At 42.0% G+C, this 18,990-nt stretch overlaps 1 protein-coding gene across 1 annotated transcript; it reads left to right on the forward strand.

Moving 5' to 3' along the window:
• Nucleotides 1–10,775: 10,775 nt before the first annotated feature.
• Nucleotides 10,776–17,927, forward strand: nr2e1 (nuclear receptor subfamily 2, group E, member 1). The gene is made up of 9 exons (XM_046372645.1): nt 10,776–11,304; nt 14,041–14,186; nt 14,894–14,981; nt 15,361–15,596; nt 16,015–16,161; nt 16,494–16,590; nt 16,747–16,896; nt 17,149–17,254; nt 17,546–17,927. The coding sequence occupies exons 1-9, from the start codon at nt 11,244–11,246 to the stop codon at nt 17,706–17,708; spliced, it is 1,194 nt and encodes a 397-aa protein (XP_046228601.1). The 5' UTR covers nt 10,776–11,243; the 3' UTR covers nt 17,709–17,927.
• Nucleotides 17,928–18,990: the final 1,063 nt, after the last annotated feature.

An 18,990-nucleotide genomic window follows, 5' to 3' on the forward strand; every position in this document is an offset into this window, starting at 1 on the left:
CCGGGAGTGATTGTTTCTGACAAGCAACAAAACACATCGTCCCTCCCCTCAAATTAGTCCCCCAGGAGGGGGTGAGGTGAGGGGTTCACGTCCCTGGAGACGCATGGACAGGACGGCATGCTAGCATACAGCATGGACATGCGTGTGCTTGCCCTTAGTGATTCCAGTGATTTAGTTTATTGACTTAGTAGTCTAGAACCTCTAAGTGGTGATTACGATGAAGAATCCACAACCGCTGCAAACAAAGCAAAGTTTTTTATGTTTTCGATTTTAAATAGCCTCCTTTGAGATGTTAGATATATGTGGTAAGAATATTATTATTATTCATTTATTTATTTTACCTGCTTAAAAAGTTGTTTAATCTTAAAGGTCCAGTGTGTTGGATTTAGTAGCGTCTAACAGTGTGGTGGAAGTTTGCAACTAACTGAACATCACTATTCCATTTTTGAGACTATCGGAGTAGAATTTGGTTTAATATTAGCTATAATATTTAATGTTCTATTTTGATGAATTATTTTGAAAATAAATTTAAAGGTACCCTTGATTTGCATTTTGATGTTCCTCAACAAACTTGAGTGTACTGCATGCTAAAGGCTTAGCAGACACATTTCATGCCTTTTTTTAAAACCCAGAAACATTTAATAAACAAAACTGTTTCCATGGTTTGAAACCATATCAGCTCATGGTGTTTTTCTACTGCTCATCTTTCATCGGTGTATTGGCTGCCTTTAATTGCTAATTACTTCTACAACCTGTTGAAATGCATTACTGACTTCTGTAGTTTCTGTGTGAATCATGTCACCTCTGTGCTCTGGGCATGAAAAATATAAGAAAAACCTTATTTATCTGTGTAGCATAAATAAATTAATTGTTGTGGTCGTGCATGCCAGAAAGTGAAAGTGTTCTGCCAAAATGAAGCACCTCTAGGTATAAAGTTGCAGGACAGTAATATACATAAGCCTTTTGCTCCTATGAAAATAATTAAGTTTAAAATGAAATTAGAAAGACCCCAACAAAACCTTGAAGTAGTTCCGATCAGGTGATTTCAAATTGAATGGGTGGTGTGGAAATCATTTTTTTTCTTTAAAACTGAAGCAATCAATGTTAAAACAAAGAAAATCAGTGACACAAAGTAAAAGCTGATTATACAGACAAAGTTTGTAACAGCAGAGGAGCTGAACTGCAGCTCTCTGTTATCCATCTATGTTATTCATAGTGGGCCTGGGATGAATAGGCAGTTAGACTGGGAAGAAAAGGCAGTTAGCTAGTCAGTTAGCAAGGGGTTAGCTTTAAAGCAAGCCCTGATTTGTGAACGAGGGAGTGGGAGGAGTGGTGGAGGGCTTGGCGTTCAGGAAAGCCTCTCCTGGGCCAGAAGAAAAGGATTTGGCCCAGATGCAGGCAGCGATGTTAACTTTGAGTGGCCCCTGTGGCTCAAGCTCAGTACCCCCTCCTTCTTACTTCCCAAGCCCCCAGGTTGCCTTTGCATGACATCATCCCCAAACTATGCCCCCCATACCCATGTGAATCTGAGCTGTCACAATCGGCAGCCACCCACCCTACCCCCCACCCCACCATTAAACTGTACTGTGCCGCAAACCCATAAGTCCCCCACCACCACCACCACCCCTTTTCCCACTCTTCTACTACCACCAATCTCCTCCCTTCTTCTTCTTTTTTAACCCCCAGAAAGGCATTGTTTGAGTCAGGGCCTGATCAAAAAACTGTTGCCCGCCAACCACAGGGCTTTCTGTAAATTCAATAAGGCCACCTTAAAGATTTTCCTAATTAATGGATGACATCTTTGGCTGGAGGAGAGGCTAGGCATTCTGCTCCAGCTCGCTCTTTGTTCGCCTCCTAATTAACTTTCCTAGGTCACTCAGGTCCCCGCAACCTGAGAGTGAAGAGCCCCCATTGAGGAGGGAGTTGTAAACTTACTTTTTTTGCCTCGGCACTTAAAAGGGGAAAGCAACTATAGGGAACAGAAAATATCCTATTTAAGTCCTTTGTGAGTGAACTGCTTGCACATGTTCCAATAAAAGAAGTCTTCTAAATAAGCTGCCATGTTGCTCTCCGCTCCCCCTCTTTCTCCCTTATCCCACCTCTTTCACTCCCAGCTCCACAGAAAGGTTATGAATGATAGCTCTGGGTTGAGGGGGGTGTAAAGGGCCAAAGGACAGCATCTGGGCATTGTGGAATTGTGAGCATCTGAAACTTTGAGGGAATTTGAGGATGGGAAAGCACTGAGCTGCTGGGTGGTGGGGTGCATGATTGAGAAAATGTGGTGAATATGAGGGAAAAAAAAAAAAACAAGTGCCTCTTTGCCCTCGTCATTGTTTGGGTTTTTCTAAAGGACCCCATGTCTCCCAGCTGCTTTCGTCACTTCTCATGTTCATCTTTCATAGTTTAAAAAGACAGTCCTACAGAAACACAACTTCATATGAAAGACCTTCACCAAACACAGTCTGTTGCGGCCATGAGACTTTAAACTGGACACAAAGAGAGACAGCGTGCCTTCTACTGTCATATTTCATTACAGATTGGTTTTATTACAAATTAAGTGCTGCATTTGTTGCGTACCAGTGGAGTTTTAAGCACAGACCTAATCTTTCCACTTGTGCAATTAAGGAAAATTAAAACAAGTAAAGAGATTTATCCTAGGAGCAATGAACACATACATCATCACATAGTTCATAATAAGGGAGCATATTTAAAATGTCCTGGCAGATATTTCTTAAGTGGTCAAAGAAATATTCCATATATTCAATAAAAATATTCAATAAAAGTTTGCGACAGTGTCTCAAAAAAAATAATCAGTAATTATAAATCCACATCAGAAGCAGACAGATGAATGAACACTACAGTGTGAACACAACCTTAATTCACAAATTTAGGAAGCTTTTTGCAGCAACATCTGGCTCTCTGATTAAACCTGTAGCCATTCAGTGAATCACCATAAACACGTTCATGATATGTGGTTGTGTATTTGTGTTAAGGCCCATCTTGGGATGGGAATTACACAGTAGCTGTTTACACCATCATTACCTCAGAGACGGTGTTCATTCATTTAGTGGTTACAGGTGTAACGACGGAGCCAAATGTGGGACATTTGTGATTGAAGCGTATATTTTTTCACTTGTCCGTGAGACGCTGGTCTTGTTTATATGAACTGCTTAGACACACCAAAATGTGGCCTCTCCACTAAACTCAGACAGCATGCAGGAATTCAGTCATTCATCATCAATTTATGTCAAGTCAAAATAAACAGGCTGTGCTGTATAAAAGTATTACATACCAAAAGTGTATCGACCACTCGTCCACAAATGCCACATGTTCATCAATATTCTCATCATGTCACCTGACACACACTCATACACTGACCCAGATCTGCTCATCACACACATTATGTCTCAGTCTGAAAACAGAGGAGGTCACATGGCCTGATTCTATCAATGAATCACCGGAGCCCCGTGCGTCTGGGTGTGTATTGAGACCCGTGAGGTGAGTGTGAGGTTCCTGTAGACAGCTCCTGTGCAGCAGGGTCCCTGAGGGTTAATGACGAGTGGAAACTGTGACCCCGGACCGTGACCGTTGAACCTGACCCGTGAGAGACAGCAGGATAACATCAGGAGAAGCAGGACTGACTGCTGAACAGAGCAGGATCAACAGCGGAATTACTGTCAGAGTGACTCCAGGTGAGCCGCTGCTGATGACAGCCATTCTGTGCTTAATCTGTCTGACGGCCGCAACCACTGTTAACCCCACTGCTGCTTTTTAAAGACACTCCTTTGGAAGCTGTGTGTGTGTGTGTGTGCATGAAACTCTCTTGAATTTCTCTCTATGATAGGCCACTGATGCCGCAAACCACTTGTTTCTCCACTTGGTTTGAGCTTCAGCGTTCAGAGTGATAAATGATGCAGGGTCTGACACCTTGATTCACTCAGGGAGGAATGTTTCTGTTAGGCCTTAAATCTGAGTTTGAGACAAGTACATAGAGAAGGTTTTTATGGCATCACAACTAGAACTGGAGCCAGTTATGGTCCAAAGCTCAACCTCCACAGGTGTGATGCACTGGACATACAATGAGATCAGGCTTTTCAAATGAAAACTTCTGGGATTAACAATATTTGTATACTGATACATTCTGGATTTTCATTTTCAGTGAGGGAGGAGTGGGTGTGATTTTTTTTCATTATCAAACACAAAATATTATTCCAGATTATGTCATTTTGATTTGAAATCAGTCATCTTATTGTCACCTGAATATATGTATCTAATTTAGACAACCTGGTGGGATTAATCAGACATATTGATCAACAACAAATCAAAATTTTATATTTAACGATAATAATGAAATAAATTAAGCAAACCAATTCATCATCAATCTGAAGAAGTTAATTAAAAACTGCTTGCAGCCCTTTTAACACTAAAATAAGTCAAATTAATGTAATCTATTTAAGTTCTTAAATTGTCCAAGAACACATTAGTGTAATTTTGTCAAAAGACAATCATCAGTAAATTATAAGTTTCTTTATGACGTAATGCTTCTGTGCCAAAGTTTTAATATCAGATTATAGTTTTGCAGATATTCCAACAAGCCATACAGGAGCAGCCATCGAAAAGCATTGAAATGTTTAAATAAAGTACTTTAAAGTGTATCTACAGATGTTTTTTTGTCGTAAACCATTTCTACAAAGTTTAATCGTCTTTACCTGTATGACGCAAACATGGATTCACAACACAGAATGTATGTTGATTAACCTCTTGTTATTTCGGTTGCATTGATGAATGTTGTTGGGTAAATATTGTTTTCATTATCAGTGAGTGACTGAATGAGAGGATGTGATGGAAAATGTTATTTGCATGTTTTCCCAATCCGTGTTCTCAAGACGTGGAAAGACATAAAATATAACATGAAATTAAACAACAGTCTTGAAAACAAAACTACATTTGTGCAAACCGAGTCAAAGGCAAACAGCTAAGTAAAACACAGAAAGACAGTTCAGGATCAACATTAAAAACCTGCCAACTTACTCCATATATAAGGTCGTGTTTTTGTCAACTTTAGTGATTTTACATGCAGGCATCTGTATAAAATGAAAGCCTTTGGCTGCCTTGAATACATTATGCCCACATGATCGAGTTAACATACACACATACTGGCACTTTCACACACACACACACACACACCACATGCAGACTGAATTTCTGTAGATACATTGATCACATCGCTGGCTCCTTGGCTCTCACATGTTTGTCTTTGCAGTGTGAACAGACTAAGCCCCTCTACTCAGCTGTCATAATTTGTTAACGAGTCTTTTCAGGGAGGCAAAAAAGAAAAAGAGAAGACAGAAAAAAAGAAAAGAAGGGTCTTCATGAGTGACTGAAAGCAGAGGTCCATCCAGAGAGGGAACCCAGGGGCGACATCAGACCGATTTCAGACCAGCCCGTGATGGCATCTCTGTATATTTTAATATTAATGACCCCGGCCGCAAAGCCGCCTCTAAGCCTCCAACAGGTGCCCCAGCCCCACTCGAGTCTGAAAAACAGGGATCATTCAACATCCCACTATCCTCCACCACCACCGGGCAATAAAGACTGCAAATGATGAGGATGAAGGCAAAGAGGAGGAAAGAAAAAAAGACATAAAGAGTGGAAGGGGAGTTAGAGAGTCAGTCATCTCCTGCAAATAAGTTTTTGAGTCACTTTCCCCAGCTGAAACACGGGTCGATATTCCCCCCCTTCCCTTGAGAAAGAGATTGACTTTTGTTTGGAGTTTGTGAGAAGTGGGAATCAGAAGCGGGACAATGGGACTCCCCACGGTGAGAGGCTGAGAGGAGCCATCTCAAATCAGTCAGCCAGAGGACTGACTAATCCGTCCATTGTCCCTCCCCAGCCACCGGCCGCACATCAACACATTCGCCCCCCATTGTCCCCCACCCTCATGCAGCGGGATTTGCTCTCCCCAACAGCCAGTTTTGTCCACGGCAGTTCGAGCGGAAGTTTCTCACTGACAATTTGCCCCAAATAGATTTGTCAGAGCGTCCAACTGCACCGCACCGACTTGTGGGTTTCTGGGTTTGGGTTCTGAGTCTGGGTTTTTCAGGGGACTCTTCAATGGCGAGGCCTTGTTGTGTGTGTAAATGTGTAAATGTGCACGAGTTTGCATGCGTACATGCAGACATGGAGGAGATGGTGGGACTCTTACTGGCCTGGTGTGGAGTCGAATGTTGCGTTTCTGATGATAGAAAAACCTGACACTTATGCCCCTTGATTAATTAACTTTAGGGTTAGAGTGAATGTTTCAATCATGAAATATTTTCTTCATAGCAGGCACATTAGTAGAGTATTGGCTCTTTATTAGTCATTAAAAAACTCTTATTAAGCCTTGTTCTGCTTGACCATATTCTATGACTGCTAGACCCGTAACTAAGAGCTTTCCCGCACTAACTTCCTAATGACAGCTTTTTGATAGTAAGCAATGAGGCTGTTGGATATGAATTATAATCTTAATATTAATAACACTCACATCCCACCCCCCCTACAGGACTTCACACATGCCCCACCCCAGCCACACACACACACACAATCAAACACTCACAGAACACCACAGACTGGCACTAAGTGCACTTCATTCTGTTCACTTTACTTTGTGTTTATATTTTTGATATTTTCCTTAAGTGCTCAGTTTTATATTTTGCTGCTATTTAGCCAAGAATCTTTACAAAATTTCGTTATGCTTGCATAATGACAATAAAGACTCTTGATCTTGATATGCTTTGCTCAGCATGGGCCGTGTGCAGTGGTTGTATCACTAGAATAGTAAGTCTCCCATAACGAGACTCCCTTACTCTTATGTAATAAAACATAAAACTACAAGTTAATCGTGTCCAAATAACTCAAAATTAACTGTTTGTGACTCAGCATATATTCCCCATTCTAAAGTGATGTATTGCTCCTCAGTAATACACTAGTAGTTTGAGTTGGGTGTGAGACTACTAGTGAATTAGTTAAGGGAGAATTCGTATACTGAGCAAAGCATATTAAGTATATAATTCGTAGACAACAACTTCCTTTCTTACTATCAATAAGCTGTCATTAGGAAGTTGCTGAGGGGAAGCTCTCAGTTGATGGCCTAGTTTCCTGCAGGATATGTTCATGCAGAATAAGGCGTTAATAAGTGCTTCATAATGACTAACAAAGAGCCAATGTGCTACTAATGCGTCTGCAGCTGCTTCATGGTTAATATGTACCCTAACCTGAAATAATCTCCTGAAACATTTTACGGCTACTCGGGATGCCAGCTGCAGTGGAAGATCCAGTACTGATACCACACTGTAAAAAAATACTCCACCCAGTGATCATCATGGATGAATCTAATATTATAAACTTCTAAATTATCAAAAATAAATTAAGTTATTAAACATAAAATGTTTGGACTTTTGCGAAAAAGTAGTAAAGTAGAAGTTTATGTTTACACTTGAGGATCTTTTATGAGTTGACCTGCTGCAGTTTCTTCAAAAGGGTTTGTTGGGTGAAGTAAAGAGCGAATTTATTCACATAAGACTGGGCCTAAAATGTGTGTAATGTGTGTGATGAGTCTCTGTAAAGTTAAATGCTCAGTAGGCCTCATGGGACAAACTGTCACATTACTGGATTCTGATTGGCTGGATTCACAGGAGTGTCCTATCGTCAGGATCAGATGCAATTACGGGATTAGGTGGTCTCAGTCAAGATTACACCCAGTTAATGCTGACTGCTGACCCTTACAGTGAAAACATCCAGACAGAATTACTCGACATTTTAACGACATTTTCACTCACAAAAACTAAACGGTGTCTTTATTGATTACTACAAACCATGAAATCAGGCACCTTAAAATTGTGAGTGGACTCGCGGACAGGTAACCTGGTGCGGAACTGTCCGTGGTGCTGAAATCCAGCTGCATATTTCTCACTTATTTGGGACGTTTAATCATATGTCAGACTTTCGAGTATTAATATGATCTAGGAGAGGTTTCTGCAACCCGGAAGATCCGCACATGCCAGCGGAACAGCTGAGGGAATCACCGGCGAGCTGAAGATGATTCTGCCCTCCCTCCCCCGGTCACTTTTATTAAAGGATGCACGGCTGCGTGGGTCTCTGGTCGGCTTCAAGTCTTCTCATTATTTGCTCTCTGGAGCTTTGTGACTTCTCCCTAAAGCCAATTGGTTTACGCCTGGTCGGTTAGGGGCCTGCACAGTGATAGCAGTGCGTAAAAAGATGGCTTAACTGAGGCCTTCAGTCAGAAATATAAAAATCTAGAAATGCTGCATTTTGAATCATCAAAGTGTCAGTCTGAGCTGGAAAAAATAAAATTAAAATCAACAGGTGTGTAAAAAGGAGCATAATCTAACAACCCAAACACCCCCAAAGCCATTCAGAGGACGTGTATGCTCACTCTGCATTGTCCTGTAGTGACTCCAATTGGACTCTCACTCGTCCCGCGTTGTTAAAGTCTGTCCCATAGTATGTCAAGTATCCGCATACTGATGCTGAGCTCACCCATAAAAAAAACAGATACACAATCCACTGGCCCCTTTGTTAGCATCATTTCATTGACTGTTGGAGGAGAAGGGAGTCACTAATACAAAAAAGTGAAAGAAGGCAACCCCGGCAACCATGATGTTGGTTATATTTGTGTAAAGGCTATCAGTGAATGACGAGGATTAGGACGAGTTAAGGAGATTATGTCACACATTCACCATTCACCCACCCCCGGCAGCCACCCACACACATGCACACACACACACACACACACACAATCCACCACGCACACACTAACATACGCACGCGCTACTGGAAATAACTTAAAACGTTATTGATCTGTGTGATTTCCGATTGAAACGTTAATTCAGCGTTAGGTAGGTTTTGGACATGAATCACCAATCAGATTTTTTTTTTAAAAAATGCCGTTACCTTTATGACAAAGAGTCTGTAATCGTCCCTATAATAAAAGTGTATTGTAGTCTTTATTATGTGAGGCATTTATATGAGATTAAAATATATATGCAGTTACAAACGTACAACTGGGAAGGACCAGAGGCTTTCTGTGCGTTCCTGCAGAAAAATCAAAGGAATATTATAGCGATTTCTCCTCAGGCTTGTTAGTCTCCAGACTTGGCTGTTCGGCTAAAGGGCAGGTTGAAAGACAACAATGGCTGATTGCAATTAACTACGCCTCTCCGCCTCGCCCCTGTCCGCTTAAATCGACACTTTGTGAGTCCATATGGCCTCCAGTGTACCGTGGGAATGAACACAATTAAAAACAGAATATGGATTTCTGGAGTTACCCGTTGAAAGCACAGCAAGCTGTCAAGGTCAGGGTGTCAGTGAGCGGGGCCCTGCAGGCCCGACCCTCCGGAGAGCCGGACACGACGCATCCCGGTGTCCGAAAACACGAACACCGGCTGCAGGGGTTGACGGGAGGTGCGGACGGCAAAGTCAGCCTTAATCCAGTTTGAGTTAGTAAACTAATTAATTAATCTGAAGGCATTGATGCAGAAGAGAGTGTGGAGAAGAAAAAAATACCTTTTTTGAAAAAAAAAAGATATTGTTACATTTGAGTTTCTAGACAAGATGTGATGTGATGGTGCGGAGAGCTCGACGGACAGACAACACACAACAGTGTAGGTTTACACTAAAGGCAGGAGCGAAATCATACGCAAAACAAAACGAGAGAAAACGTTCTTTAAACATTTCAGAATGTTTCGTGGAGCGCAGAGGCGGTGTTTGTAAGAATCTGTGCGCTACAACAATAACAACAACAACAAACACCACTTTTAAAGGTTACATGTTTTCATTCATTTCTATATGTTTTATTCGTCTAAGATCCGACGCGAGAGCGCAAGTTTCACATTTCAAAGTTTAAATTTACACTTTCAATTTTTATGAACAACAAAATTCGCCACAGCTCACTCAGCTCACAGGTTTTCATGTCATTTATCATGAATATCACATTCCAGGAGATTGATTGATTGGTTGATTGATTGATTGATTGAATGATTGAATATGTTTACTGTAGCTCTCAGAGGAGCTCACAACATTCACCTCAGCTGTTTAACAGTTGCTCTGACTGATCATTGTCTACAGTGGGCCCCAAGTACTTATCCTTGAATTATAAGGACTGCATGTGTAACCAGACACAATTGTTTCTGCGCTTGTGTGTGTGTGAAACGGGGAGCATGACACTGTTTGAGCCCCCCCAGGATGTGCCTCTTGTGGTCTGACAGCATACCTCAGCATTCCTGATGTTGTCGAAGTTTTCTGCCCCAGATTTTATTGTATTGTTTTGTTTTTTTTTTTTCCTTATTGAATTTTGAATATGATTTATTGTATTTTGAGTTGCATACTTTGATAATGTTTCTACCGGGATTCCTATGAGTCCATTTTGGTGGGTTATTCTGAAAAATGTTTCCCAAATGAACAAATCTAAAAGTTAAAATCTGAAACACACTGACAGATATTGTTTTTTTTTCTTTCCTTTTTTGTGTGTGTTGTTGTTTTTGCAATACCTCTTGATCCGTGAGCAAGGCACTTCACATCACTTGCACGCACACACACATATTCACACGGCCAGTCACACACACACACACAGTGCCTCACACGCCTGTGACGTCAGGCTGGAGTTTGGAGTAGAAAGCCAAGTGGATGAAGGAAGTGGAGATCTCCACCCTCCAGCCTCCCCCTGATGACACTTCTCATACATTTTACCAAGGCTTATTTGAGGAAGGCGCACCACAAAGTCACATCGTGTCCTGGTTTTATCGAGCTTTCACCTGACAGAATATCCGAAAGTTGATTTTTCTTTCTTTCTCCCCGCCGGTCGGGCACCGTGTGATGCGCTCCAGGCAGCGTTTTTCCAACTCCAACTTTATGCACCGGCTGGAGGGCTGCTGTCGCCGTTAGCCGGTCGCTGTCCCGAAGGGGGGCGGGGGGCTGCAGTCTGGTTCTCCGACCCTGCACACCGGAGATGAAGATTGTCTGATACCATGTACAACCGTGTTCCTTAATCTGGGGACGTCGATTAGAGATCCGTCAAGTTGGACAACTCGGGAGCTTGACTCATTGCTGCTGGTAATCTAAAGACTTAAAGGAAAGTGCTGCCGTTTCACACTTTTTTATTTGTTTTTTATGCCAGCAAGAATAAAAAGAGAGCGAGGACATTTTTTTTATCATCCTGAACTTTATTACTGAGGCGAGTATCCATGATGAGCAAACCCGCCGGCTCAACAAGTGGCTGTCTGGATATTCTGAATGTCAAATCAAGTAAGTGTCGCTTTTCTCTTCCCTGACTCTCCTGAGGAACACTGGGTGACCCGGTGTGTTAGAATAAGTGGTCTACAGCAGGCCCTTCTCTGGCACGGAGCGTAAAAACGGACCTGCTGCGCGGTTACTTAACGCGACTTGAGTTTTCTCGTGTCATCGGAGCCTCAGCGCAGCAATTAAATCAGTTCATTCCTTGGGGTCTTATAAAAATGCTGGTGATCCGTGGGGAATAGTTGTCGTCCGTGTCCTTTTCCGAAAACACACACATACACGCACACGCGCACGAACACACACACACACACAGATAAAGAGAGAGAGTTGACTGCGTAAACTTGTCTCCATGTCTGATAATCAAAGCGCAATACGCAGAATATGAAAGGAATCTCTTTAAAAATACGTATTTTATAAAGTTCAGTAAAGTCCAGGCTCGGATTATTTTTCTTGCAGCTTGATGCCACTTGTTGCCTACAATTTCATTTTCAGCCATGTCTTCAAAGGAGTAAGAATAATAGGACAAACAGCGAGATATTTCTTCACTGATCGTATTACTGTAAAAACTCGTGTAAGAGATTTTTCACTTGCTGGACTCTGAATTTGCTCTTTTAAACAAATCAGTAAACAGCGCTCATCTGCCTTCGTGTGTCTGCGTGCGCGCGTTTCTGCACCACTGTAAAAAAAAAAATCTTTCATTTGTACAATTAATCATGAATGTATTCAGGGATTTTAAAATTACATCTTTCAGTATATTTCCAGTGGTATAACGTTTCAATTCAAATTATAAAGAGTGATTTTTCCCCCCCTAACCTTTTTAGCAGCTATTCCTCTGTCAGGCCTGGTAATGAATTCAAAATCTCATTTAGATTATAATATCAGCATAAAGCAGTTAACTGCTCTGTTTAAAATTATGGAAGATTTGCGTTAAATTTCCATTCGCCTGCGTGTTTCTTTTAGTGTCCTTAACCGTTTCGAGTTATGACTTATTCGTGTCAAACTTGTTGTGTTTTATCCTCAGGTGCTCAGATGTTTTCACACTGCTGCCTGCAGATAACCAACATCTTTTAAATTAGAATTAAAAGAACACACAACATTACAACTGCTGCTGTCGTTCGAGCCCACATTATGGGTGGTCAGCAGAGACATTTACTGCGCTCAGTAAAACTTAATTTCCAGTTCTTTTAGCAGGTTTTCGCCTTGATGGTGATTACGTTAATAGAATATGCCATATATCTTCAAGCAATTACTGCGCACAATGGAGACGAATTGGACTCCCACAGCGGAAAGTTAAATACATTTCCCCCCTTTCACAACAAAATTGTGTGTCATTTTATTTAATTGACTCTCAGCAATCTACAGTTTGCTATTTGTTTGGGCACTGTTAGTTCGTCTTTGATTTGAGCACGCTTCAAACTTTGATTTCGGGAGTGCGCAGATGAACTTGACTCGCTTTTACCTTTAGTTTTATCAAATTTCTGGTAATCAGCAAACGACTCCAATGCGCAATATCAATACTGCAATTATTAGTAGAAGAAAATTTAGACTCTACCTGGCCTATACACAACTATGGTGGGAGACAAAACTTATTTTACAGCAGGTTGAATTTGTTAAAATACCCCCGTGATGAGCAGATGACTTTCTACAGGCCAACTCTTTCTTACGCGGAAACTCTTGGCAGACATAAATCCTACATTTAAAAAGTTAGTTCTTTGTATTTTATGGCAATTACACGGCTACGGCTTATAGCCTCAGCGGCCTTCTGATTCTTGATAATATGTCAACTGAAGCCCTATATAACTCTCTCCTGGAGTCATTGGTTTTGCTGCTCAGTGGTTATTCCCATGCTACCCTTTTTGACGGGTCACTGGCGAATCAATGAGCAGGTGGCAAAACGTCAGTGTAATTACATAGACGGCTTTTCTCTGCAGAGTGTGAAAAAGGGACTCCCTCATATGCATACAAATATACTTCTATAGATTTGAGTACAAAATCTTCACCAAAAAAAAAAAAAATCAAAATTTTTCATCTACACCGGGGTCGATTTACATACACTTCATTTGAGTTGGTGAAACGAGTTGGTGCACATTATTCTCATGGTGCAGTGTCACTCCCTAATCCTGGGGCCTATAGACCTGCGGGATAAAGCAGCTGTCGAGTCCCATTATGAAGGGGAGTTGGCAGCTTGTCGAGATCCAGGCAGTCAGACGAGGTTCAATGGGGGAAAATCATTAAGTTAACACTTTTCCCTAATGTCTCCATTGTGCGCCCTCAGGCCATTGTCTTAGAAAGCTCAGATATGACGCTTCCCACCGGACTTTATTCTTGAAATGTGCGCTGTGAATTCCCATGGTCGGTCGAGGGCGCGGGGCGCTGTCCAGTGTGTGTGTGTGTGTGTGTGTGTGTGTGTATTGTGGGGTTGTCGGACAAAAACAAGTGATTTGTAGGACGATTTGTTCATAGCTCCACAATGTAAAATGTCCAAAACGAGTGTCCACGGTGCCAACTCAAGCAGCTAACCTGAAACGCACTTCACTGAATTACAAAAACAAACTGCAAAACTCTGGGAGGGGGGAGCAGCAAAGCAACTATTTTCTTAAGTTTTCTGTCAACTTGATGCTTTCAGTGATGTGAGAATAGTCACAGTTTGCCGTGACATTTTATTCGTTTAAATTGAGATGTAGTACCTCCCACCTCTTGTGATTTTTCTGCACGGCACCTAACTAAAATTTTGGCCTTTCTCAGGTCGGATTCTGGACATCCCATGCAAAGTGTGCGGCGATCGCAGCTCAGGGAAACACTACGGTGTTTACGCCTGTGACGGCTGCTCGGGATTCTTCAAGAGGAGCATCCGCAGAAACAGGACCTACGTCTGTAAATCTGGCTCTCAGGTGAGGCCTCCTCATTATTTCTTACGTATTCTCATTTAAGTCAGACCTCATGGGGCAACCTCTTTAAGATAATGCATTTTTGATCATGTCGTTTATGCATCATTTTTGGAGGAAAATTAAGCAAGTAAGAAAGCAGGAAATTTAATGGGAAGCTTTTCCATTCACTGCGATTTGCGCCTGATAATCTGTCACGTTAATTCAGTGATAGCTACTTTTACTGCACTTGTCCCAGGAGAAAGTTTTACATCTATTGCAAGTGTTATTAGAAGCAACATGTAAGTTCCACAGCGTCCCTGTTCCTCAATCAAAAGCAAATAGCAGCTTTACGTGCGCAGTGCGTATTTTACGCACAGATTCTTTTCCCTTCTCGCCTTCTGTTGAGTCTTCCTTGATGAGCCTAATTGTGTCATGCCTCGACTATTAAGTATTGGGCTAAACACCGCGCTGCTATAATCTAGCAGGTGTAATCCAATCTAATGTGAGGACTCGAAGGCGAGGATTTATGCAGCAGAGGGCGGGATGGGGTACTTATCCTCCGGGATGAGGCCGCACCGGAGCAGCAGGGGAGCAGGTCGATAACTACACGATAATAGCCGGATCTTTCACCTGGAGATTGGCCTCCCAGGAAGATAATAGCAAGAAACCATAAGTCGTTGGAGCTGAGAGGGATTCAGCTGAAGGCTGTAACTGTCTTTCTCTCTGTGCAGGGTGGTTGTCCCGTCGACAAAACTCACAGAAACCAGTGCCGAGCGTGCCGTTTGAAAAAGTGTCTGGAAGTGAACATGAATAAAGACGGTAAATGGGCTTAATCGAATTATCACTTTGGCCATAGACACGCCATGCACTGGCGTTTGGGTTGGAGGTGGGCAACTCGCGGTGAGAAAAGTGCATTAAGGCTGTCAATCGAAGCTCAAGAGAAGTAAGAAGTTGATAATTAGCTCCTCTTTACTTGTTTTAAAGGGGTTCATATTGACACTATGGGAGCTCAGATTACAGCTCATTACAGCCAATTATTTTTTCTAATAACAAAACATGCACTTTGAGTCTTTAATTTTAGGAACAGTTATAGTTCAGTTCTGGAGTGTGTGTGTGTGTGTGTGTGATAAATAAGCCATTCACACCTACAGAGACCATTCCTTCACTCTGTGTCCCTGCATGCTGTCCCGTTTCACAGCCGTTCAACACGAGAGGGGACCCCGGACGTCCACCATCCGCAAACAGGTCGCCCTATATTTCCGGGGCCACAAAGAGGTGAATGGATCATCGACCCATTTCCCGGGAACCTCTCTGCCCGGCCCTCCCTTCTTCACGACGGTCACGCAACTGGAGCCTCACAACCTGGAGATGAGCGCAGTGGCCACCACACCGGAGAGACAAGCCATCGTGGGTCTGGCACAACCCACCCCGAAGGTATATTTTAAAATGTCTTAAAAAAAGACAGATTTAACAGCCATAATGTCCTACTTATCGGGCCTGGTTTTGCTTTCTTTCGAGTTTTTATTTGTCATTAAACTAATATTTTACAAATCTAGAATTAACACAATACACAATTCCCTCACCACTTTATGATACTGCGCGTGTATTATAGCCTTCCTAAATGTTATTACAGGATTAGTTTTTTTCCCCACCTAAGGGTTAGAAGTTGAAATTCTTGTCCCGATTTAGGGCCACAAATCCGCCTATTAGATTTCTCACTGTAAATCCACAAGCAACACTAATAATCATAAACCCGAGTGCTGGGGTTTGGAATTTGACCTTTGTTGTTGACCATTCTCTGAACTGCGTGTCGTTACAACACAAACTGATGATTTCTTCTCATTTCGTCCAGTATCCCCACGAAGTGAGCGGCACTCCCATGTACCTCTACGAGGTGGCGACGGAGTCCGTGTGCGAGTCAGCGGCGCGCCTCCTCTTCATGAGCATCAAGTGGGCGAAAAGTGTCCCCGCATTCTCCACCCTGCCCTTATCCGATCAGGTACACTTCACACTTAAGTTTTGAACAGGGGGGCCTGGAAGGATAACCCCCCCCCCCCCCCCAACAAAAATAAAAACAAACAAACAAAACAAATAAAACAAGAACAACAGTCAAGAGAAGCAGTCAGAAGTACATCTGGTCCATTTGGTTCTGAGTTCACTTAATAGAATTTCAGCTTCAAAGTCTGGAAGTCAAATTATAATAGAAGCTGTGACTTCCACGAGACTAACCAGCAGGGACAAAACATATCTATCTTGTTTTATAAAGGAGCCACTATATAAGATAAATCATTGCTTCATACAGGTTAACTCTAACACAATTCCTCTTTGCAGCTGATCCTGCTGGAGGATGCTTGGAGGGAATTATTTGTTCTGGGTATTGCCCAGTGGGCCATTCCTGTGGACTCCACTACTCTTCTTGCTGTTTCTGGTATGTAACAAGGCACAAGAGAGCTTATCTGAATACAGGCCACTTAACAGGTCTCATGAGCTGCAGATGTAAGCAGATGTTGGGACGGCCAGTGACTGCTGTATCCTGCTGTAGTGTTATCCTGCATGATGACACTGTCTGCACATTTCTCCCCAGGAATGAACAGTGAAAACGCAGAGTCTCAGCGGATGAATAAGATCATGTCTGAGATACAAGCACTTCAAGAGGTGGTCACCAGGTTCAGACAGATGCGCCTTGATGCAACAGAGTTTGCCTGTTTGAAATGCATAGTGACATTCAAAGCCGGTCAGTACTTCACTATGTCATTGGGTATTTTTACACTATTCTCATGTAAACAAACAAGGTTTCAAGTCCCTGACTCTAAGCAAACTTAAGTTTCTCAGCTGGAAAGTGAAGGGTTAATTTAGCAGCTCAATTAACTGTATGTCATCATTTACCTGTTTCATAGTTTAAATCTTGCCTCTGGCTCTGTAACTTCCCAGCCTGGGATCAATAAAGTATATCTATCTATCTATCTATCTATCTGTCTATCTACAGTCCCTACTCATGGCAACACTGAGCTAAGAAGTTTCCGCAATGCCAGCGCCATCGCTGCACTACAGGACGAGGCACAGCTCACGCTCAACAGTTACATACACACCAGGTGAGATTCAGCACAATCAGTGAGTCTATTCGCCATAAGCTCATAAATGTTTCACCCCCATGTTGCACCATTTCCTGCTGGTAACTATTAGGTGCCAGATTCATTATAAAGTTAATGAGGCAATAAGCCACTGTAGTCTCCTGTAATTGTGCACAGGTGCAACAGTTTAAATTCATTTTTAATTAGCAGCTATTTGTCACAGGTGTGCGTTAATTGGACAGGCTGCATCAGACAGTCTGCACACAGAACCACACAGAGGCTGTTTTTGACCCCCCTGGTGGTTTCTTTCAGGTACCCGACTCAACCCTGTCGCTTTGGGAAGCTACTCTTACTCCTGCCAGCGCTGCGCTCAGTGGGCCCGTCCACCATAGAAGAAGTGTTCTTCAAGAAGACCATCGGCAACGTGCCAATCACCAGGCTCCTCTCCGACATGTACAAGTCCAGTGATATATGAATTCTTGCCATCTGTATGCGCATGGAAAAGGCTTGAGCTGAAGGCCCAGAGACCAACCCAGCAGTTAACAGGATGTCAAATCATAGCAGGTGTATCCATGGGTTGAATTTTTTGCTGAGCACAAAATCCGTTTGGCTGTTTTCAAATAGCCTCTTTAGGCCTAGGCTCCAATGAAACAAAGACTGCAACACCGCCTCACCAAGTAGCCTGTTAACAGTTGCTCTAGTTAAAGATTAGCCTGTAACTTTCATTATAGAATTACCTGTACAATACAGAAAAACTACAATCTCTGGCGTGGGCGCTGACAGCCTACCTAGCTTAAATATTGCCTAAAGACTCTAGAGAGCACCTGCCAAGTATGTCTGACAAAGAAATGTTATATATTGAGAAGTTTTTCAAGTGTCTGTGAGACCAATGAGCTCGACAACCAATTAAGTCTTTTATTGCTGTGTTCAATCCCAATGGAGGAAACCAAAAAAAAAAAAGAAAAGAAAAAGAAAAAAAAGATGTGAATCGCTGTCCCTCGATGTGGTGCTGAAACCAAACGCACAGGGCAACGAAGAAGAGGTGCCAACTCTATGAAGGACTGGGGGCCTCCTGACTGTAAAATTACATTCATCTGAAGATGGTGTTTGTATTTAAGTGGTTAACTGTTCTGTTTGTGTTGGTGTGTCCCATTTGAGGCACAGCATTAAAAATATTTTGGTCGACTTTGTGAAGTTAGACACTAACACTGGATAAAATAATATTCAGCACTTGGAAATGTTTTTGTGGCCTGTGATGTTTTCATTCTGTTGTAAATATTTGGAGTTATAACTATTTAGAGTTGTAACCAAGAGAATAAAAGACACTGAATTAATTTGTCTTCAAATAACGTAGATATAAAACCACCAGCTGCGGTTTTGAAACTTGATAACAATACACATCATTGCAGACAATGGTGGCGCGCTTCTTAGGTGTCATTAGATTGTCAGTATGAAATTCCATTTCAAAAGATTTCCCAGTTTTAAAATAAGGGTGCAAAATGTGTCAAAGTAATTAATAACTACTGTAAAACTCATGATGACTGGATGCAGTATCTTGTTGTTTATCGCCATTAAGAAATGATCAAGTCACTATTAAGAGTTTATGTGATTTTACAGCGCTTAATAGATAAGCATTGAATGATTATTCCCTTTAATGAGTTGATCCATTAGTTTATATGGCATTTAAAAAAGCACATCTGAAATCCATCTGATCAGCCTCTCTGAATGGTCTAACAGAAATATGAGGCTGTTTTTAT

This window comes from Scatophagus argus, chromosome 19, assembly GCF_020382885.2.
Source record: "Scatophagus argus isolate fScaArg1 chromosome 19, fScaArg1.pri, whole genome shotgun sequence".
NCBI classification, from domain to species: domain Eukaryota; kingdom Metazoa; phylum Chordata; class Actinopteri; family Scatophagidae; genus Scatophagus; species Scatophagus argus.